Source organism: Desmodus rotundus, chromosome 5 (genome assembly GCF_022682495.2).
Source record: "Desmodus rotundus isolate HL8 chromosome 5, HLdesRot8A.1, whole genome shotgun sequence".
In the NCBI taxonomy this organism is placed as follows: Eukaryota; Metazoa; Chordata; class Mammalia; order Chiroptera; family Phyllostomidae; genus Desmodus; species Desmodus rotundus.
This window is the reverse complement of record NC_071391.1, coordinates 47,049,657-47,056,000: the sequence shown is the minus strand read 5'-3', so window position 1 is coordinate 47,056,000 and position 6,344 is coordinate 47,049,657. Positions and strand designations below refer to the sequence as shown.

The 6,344-nt window shown below is 58.4% G+C and overlaps 1 protein-coding gene across 1 annotated transcript in view; it reads right to left on the bottom strand.

Annotated features, from left to right (window-relative positions):
- Positions 1-3,705: 3,705 nt before the first annotated feature.
- ARHGEF17 (Rho guanine nucleotide exchange factor 17) overlaps positions 3,706-6,344 on the bottom strand; it is a 55,828-nt gene continuing 53,189 nt past the window's right edge. The window contains exons 20-21 of the mRNA XM_024572647.4: positions 6,040-6,309; positions 3,706-5,211 (exon numbers count right to left, since the gene is read on the bottom strand). Of these exons, the coding sequence (XP_024428415.3) occupies positions 5,015-5,211; positions 6,040-6,309 (467 nt within the window). The 3' untranslated portion in view covers positions 3,706-5,014. The remainder of the gene's footprint in view (positions 5,212-6,039; positions 6,310-6,344) is intronic.

Genomic DNA, 6,344 nt, shown 5'->3' with positions numbered 1-6,344 from the left:
ACCACAGGCAGCAGCTCAGCATCCAGAGCCTACCACTTAGTGCCTTTCAGAAGATCGCACCCAGGTGGCTCTCCCAGAACAGCAAGGTTGGGAAGGGAAGGCCTCCTTCTAGGGGCAGAGGCCTGGCTGGGATCAGAATGATCACAGGCGAGGCAGAGATGGAGGAACATAAATAAGCCTATTGGTGATAAATTGTTGGGGGAGGAAGAATCCAAACCAACTGAGTCATAGAGTCTGAGCTGTGAGGTGAGGGGGCAGGGAAGGTCGGATCCCCTGGGTCCAGGAGATTCCAAGAGGAGAACTGAATACCTGCAGAGGGAGGAGGGGATGGGAAAGAGTTTCCATTTCTCTGGGCCTTGCCTGGGTTGTGGGGGGAGGGCAGGAAGAGCTCCAGGTCACTGAAAGGGTCATGGCCCCAGCCCCCTTGTATGTCATCGGAGACCCTCCAGGGTCACATACCCCACATGCAGGCCCACAGAGGGAGCCCAGAAAGGACTCATGCTGGGGATCTGGTGAGGGGGCCAGAGCATCCCAGGACACCACCCCCCCCTTCCTGCAAATGTTTTCTTTGTAAGTGTACCCCAGTTCCAAGTTCTGGAGTTCGCATAGTAGCATTTCATGTGCTACTCGACAGAGCAAATGAGGATACACTTTTTGGCCAAGCAGCACTGGCTATTAATGGAACGTCCTACAGAGGGCCCGGCCTGTCTATACTACCAGTTCTTTGTGAGGCTTTGGTCTAATCCCTCCCCCTTCTCCGTTCTCCCATCTGAAAATTAGAGTGGCCGATTTGTTGCCTGAGGTTGTTCTAGTTCTCTGTGGGAGGATGTGGTTGCCCACCCTGGCCGAGTGGTAAGGGTGGGCAGCAGTTTACCTGAGCCAGGAGAAAGGATCAGGGATGAAGAGACTGAGGCGGTCCCTCCTGTGGTTCTGGCAACTCTGAGCTCTCAGGCTGCAGCTCCACAGGGTCAGGTCCCGGAGAGCCACAGCCTATACACAGTCCACCCCCGCACCTTCAGCTTATGAGGGAACCTAATGATTATTTACTGCCAGCTCTGACTCCCGAACCACAGCAAGCTGCAGATGGGGCCCTGCCCAACAGTCTGGGAGCATCTAGCCACCACAGTGAGGAGACAGGGAAGGAGCTGTGGAGGCCACAGGAGAGATTTAGATTAGCTTTTTATGGAGCTTCGAGAACCACAGGCTGGGGAACAAAGCACTCTCAGAATCACAGGCTTTTAAAACTCCTGGCACCTCAGGTGGACCCACAGAATCTTAGCATTACAATCTCTGAGTTTAGGGACCTCAGAGACCATCTCCTTGAACCCCTCATAGTGCAGTGAGCCCAGAGAAAAACTTGCCCTTGATCCTAGAGGGCACAGTGCAAGGCCCCAGTAGGCTGGGGTGAGCTGTGATGGTGATCAGAGGCAGAGGCAGTGGCTCTGTGGAGTGTGGATCCTGGGCCACAGGATCAGAGGCATGAGATGTGGTCCTTGGCTTGGGATCTGAGCATGTGTCAGTCTCTGGGGTTGTGGACCAGGAACGGTGGCGCCCTCTGCCGGCAGCACTGGAATTCCAATGTAGGAGTCTAAAGCAGGAGGCGGCATGGAAGGGTGGCTCAGACCTAGATTTCAGTCCTCAGAGTCTGGCTCACCCCCAGGTGGCCAAGTCCTACCCCTTGGAAGGTGAGCTGCCCTCCTGTGTTTGTGCCTTAGCTCCAGTGGGGAGAGTGGACTTGGTTTTGGGAGGAACAGGGCCTAGGAGGCCAGGGTGGGGCTCAGCCTGGAGCAGGGTAGAAGCTGAGCCGGGGCTGACCGGCCTGAGGTTAGGCCCAGTCTGCATTTAGGCCCAGATCCTGGCTTGGGTCTGGAACCCTACTGGGGTTGGGTTTTGGTGGGACACAGACAGAAGTCAAGGACTAGTTCTGCCACTAGGCCGGAAGCAAGTGGCTTCACCTGAGTGCAAGCTCGCCCGCCCAGGGTGCTGTGAGGGTCTACTGAGACCCCATGAGGAGGGCACCTGCTCCTTCAAAGCCACTGGGCTCCAACACCAGGTCTGTCCCCTCTCCTCCCCCACCCTCTGTGTCTGCTATGTCCTCCCCACAGCCGCGAGCCTGGGCTCTGCCTCCCTTTACTCCTGCTTGCCGTCTCAGCCCTGCTCTCTCGCTCTGACCAAGCTTGGGCTGTCCGTTCACTTGCCTTTGCCAGGCCGAGCTCCTCATTGGCCATAATGGGCCTGAAATAGCACTTCCCCTTGCAGCTTCCTGCAACCTGGCCTGTGGCTTAAGGCCTGTGAGGACAGAAGACTTGGTGCTTGGCAGGCGTGCAGAAGATGAGAAGGGCTTTCAGAGGTCACTCCTGTCCAGAGAGGGCAGACGCTTGCCTAGGGTCACACAGGGATGGGAGGCTGGGGCGGAGGCTTCAGTTAAGACTCCGTGGTCCCCGTGCCCTCCCCAGGTTCCACACAGAAGGTCCAAGCCAGGGCCTTAGCCATGCCTACTTCTCCCTTCACCAAGCCCTCGGGACCTGGGCTAGTGTTGACCCTGATGACAGGGCCCCTGAGGGACAGCCAATGCAGCCCTATGCTCCCTGACTTCTAAGGGCCATTCTCTGACCTTTCTGACCACAGGAAACCTTCCTCTACAGCCACCCCCAGCCTCAATGCTGCCTTGCTGTGTGACCTCAGGTAAATCTCTATCCCTCTCTGACTCACCTTTCCCACGACATAGACGTCTACCTAAACCACACCCACTGTCCCTAACTCAAAGGACACCTGGAGAACCCCTTTGGAGAAGGGACGGCTTTTGGTCCCGACTCTTCCCTGTCCTCAGAGGTCAGGACACGCTGCCCACGGCTGGTGTGAGGAACATGAGCCAGGTACCTCACAAGTGACTGATGTGAACACCAGTTCTCAAAGCATGAGCCTGCATTCCACCAACTGGTCTGTGTAAAACTGTAATCACCGAGGTGGAAAATGTTCACGTGTGTTCAGCAGAGCAGAGGCATGACCTGTCCTTTTCTGGCGGTCACTGCCTTGGGTCCAGCAGGTAGGCCCCGTGGTCAGGACTCTGCCCCGACATGGACTGGCCCCATGCCACTGGCCTTTGCATCCTTGTGTCTGATTTAATGACACTGTCCTTAATGATACACTTCTTTGGACCAGAAATCAGACAGACTTGGAGTCCACCCCAGCTCCAAAGCCTGAACTCACCTTCGCCTCTGTCAGAGTCCCCAGCCTCATGCAAGCCTCTGCTGGGGATGGCTCCCCAGAGGAGCTGCAGACAGGCTCCCCAGCTGCCGCGTCTTCCACTTGCAGTGTGTTTTAGCTCCATATTAAAGCCCCATCCCAGACCCACCGACTCAGGACCTGAGGGGAGCCCGAGAACGTGTGTTTACACGGACATGTACTTTGTGTCATGCTTTATATTTACACGAGTCTGTAAAGGATTCTAACACGTGGCCCTGGTTACCAAGCATTGGATTGGCACAGCCCCTTGCTTTCCTGATGAGGAAACTGCACCCCCGACAGGCGGTCACCTGCCGGGATAATACGACAAGTCAGGGGCAGCCTCACCACCCCAGCGCTCTTCTGGGTCCCCGAGGCTTCCCTTCTGCGCACGTGAGCGGGTGTCGGGAGGCCCACGCAGCTGGGGAGCCCTTACGTTGCTGGCAGGAGGCCACCTGGGCCACTGATGGGGAGCAGTCATCTGGTGTTTCTATTTATTGACTCTTTAAAATTCATCATCCAAGGAAAGTTAATACACGACTGTTTGGTAGCAAGAGAAACATAATCTAAGACCGCAATGACCCGCCCACCCCAGAAACAGAACCAAACCAACCCCATCTGAAACCAGACTGTGGGAGTGGCAGCTGAGCAAGGAAGGGGGCTGGGGTTCAGACTGGCTCCTGGAGTGCAGAGGCAGGGGAGAGGCTACCCTCGAGTGCCTCCCAGAGAAGAGGCCATGTCCAACCCCTCGGCTTTGGGCATCCTTCCTGGAGGGGCTGCCCCTGGCAGGAGGGGTGTGAAGAGAGGGATTCAGTGGTCAGAGCAAGGGGGCTCCTAGGCCCACCTCCCAAGGGGACCGACCATATGTGCCAGTGCATGAGACACAGGGGCAGGGGCAACAGCGAGGAGAGTGAGGGCCCTTTTCTCTTCCTGCTCCGGCCAGGAGAGAGCCCTGTCCAAGGCCCCTCAGTGTACCCAGACTCGGAAACCACCAAAGGCACTGCCATTAAACTAGGAAATGCCAAGGGGAGACACTCCAGGTGGGAGTCACCACCTTCCTAGTCACCATCTGGTTCTGGATGACCAAGGGGACCTGGCCCTTGGCTCTGAGTGCTGGAGGGAGGCCCGACCGAGGTGAGGCTGAGGCTGTGGGAAGCGGGTTGAGAGGCGGTGCTCCAGTGCCCTGAACACGCAGTGTGTGTGCCTGTGTGTGTATGTGCGGGCATGTAATGAGGGGGGTTGGTCCCTCCAGGAAGGCTTGGTCAGGGTCCTGGGTGGCCCCCCAGGGCAGGAATGGGGTCTTCCCTTCTGTCATTTCCTCCAATCACCCCCCGCCCTAGGTCATTGCATAAATAAGTGCTTGGGAAGGTACACATCTAAAAAGAAACATAAATACTGTACATGGGAAAGGATTCCATCCCCCAGCCCTCCCGCGGCCCCCCAGAAAACCCTCCACATATTGCACATGGCCCTCCCCAGCCCTGTGGGGCCCAGGCCTGGCCGTGTCTTTGGTAGAAGCTCCAGGGACAGAGGTCCTGGGCAGCCCTCTTGCTCCCCACCAGCCTCCCTCACGACTGGGAGCACGGGAGCAGCCAGAGGGTCAGGAAAGGCCTTGGCCCGCCGCCCGGCAGGTGTTCCATCAGGAATGCTTCTGCAAAAATGGGAGGAGCCCAGGTAGGCACAGGTGAGCCCCTGGTTGGACACTCCTGGCAGAGTCTGCGTGTGGGTCAGGAAGAGGCAAGCAGGCTGAGGGCGGGGGCGGCCAAGTCCTGAGCCGTCCTGGACAGGGTCACACCCTCCATAGGAGGAGGTGGTTTGTGCTGTCATCGCGGCCCACGGTCTCGCTGCTGCCGCCACCCCCACTGCTGAGTCGGAAGTCCTCATAGCCGTCCCCTCCACTGATCACCAGCATTTTGGGCCTGGCTGAGGTGGGCCCTCGGTGCCGAGGGGAGTCTCGGTGCTCCAGTGATGGCAGCTTCTCGGGACCTGGGGGGGGTCAGGGGGAGGACCCATTAGCCTGGGGCAACTGGTGGCACCACTGTCCCCGTCAGGGCCTAAGCTGCAGCACCCCAGAAGGTAGGAAGGAAGACGTGCACACTTCCTGTGGGGGATCCCACTTCCTATTAGCCAAGAACTTCCTGTTGGGAAAGACATGCCCGCTTCCTGGCGGTTAGACAACTTCTTACCTCCTGTCTGTACCTTCCAGGCAGGAGTGACATCACTCCCAGGCCCACAGCACTTTCTGTCTCTCTGGGTTACTGCACATCTGCCATCCTCCTCATACTCATCCCTGCTCTCAGTGGCCCCTTCGAAGTCAGGTCTCCGAGGTCCCCTCTGCACCAGGCAGCTCCTGCCCGAGGCTGCCCTGCCCCTGATTCCCACAGCCACTTCCTCCCGGAACGTGGTTTCCTGCGCCGCCAAAGCGAGATTTCGCTGATTGCTGCCTCCTTGATCCGTTCACTTCCTAATTTTCACAGTCCGCTTCCTGTCCTACCTGCCTCTCTACGTTCTGCCGCCTGCTGTCATTTCTATTTCCTGCTCTTCACTTCACTTCCTGCTTCGTTTCCTCTCGTCTGCACCCCTGCCGCACTCGACTTCTTAGCTTACAGTTCACTCCCCACCTCCCATGACACTTCACACACGCCCCCCGGTTTTTGTTTTGGGGTTTCCTCAGTCTACTTCCTGTAACATGTGCTGCCTCCAGCTCTGCATTACACTCTTCCCCGCGCCCTTACACCTCTTCCGGCAGGACAGGCCAGAGCTCGAGACCAGAAGTCCAGGACCCCTGGGGCGGGGCAGGAAACGCAGACCCACCTGTGTCCGGGGGAGGCGGCGGGGTTGGGCAGAGCAGGTTAAAGCCGTCCGGCAGCTGGACTGCAGCCAGGAAGCGGACGTGGCCGGTGTGTCCCTGGCCCAGGCCAGCGGGGCTGAGGGGCGCTCGAGGGCAGCTGACAGTACTGGGCGAGGTGGGCATGGTGAGCACGACGCCGGCGCTGGTGCCCACCCACAGCAGCTCCTCACACACCAGCAGCGCCGTGATCCTCAGGCAGGCAGCCTTGTGCTGCCGGATGATGGCGTCCGAGCCTGGGGTGGGAGACAGACCGGAGCTGAGGCCCAAC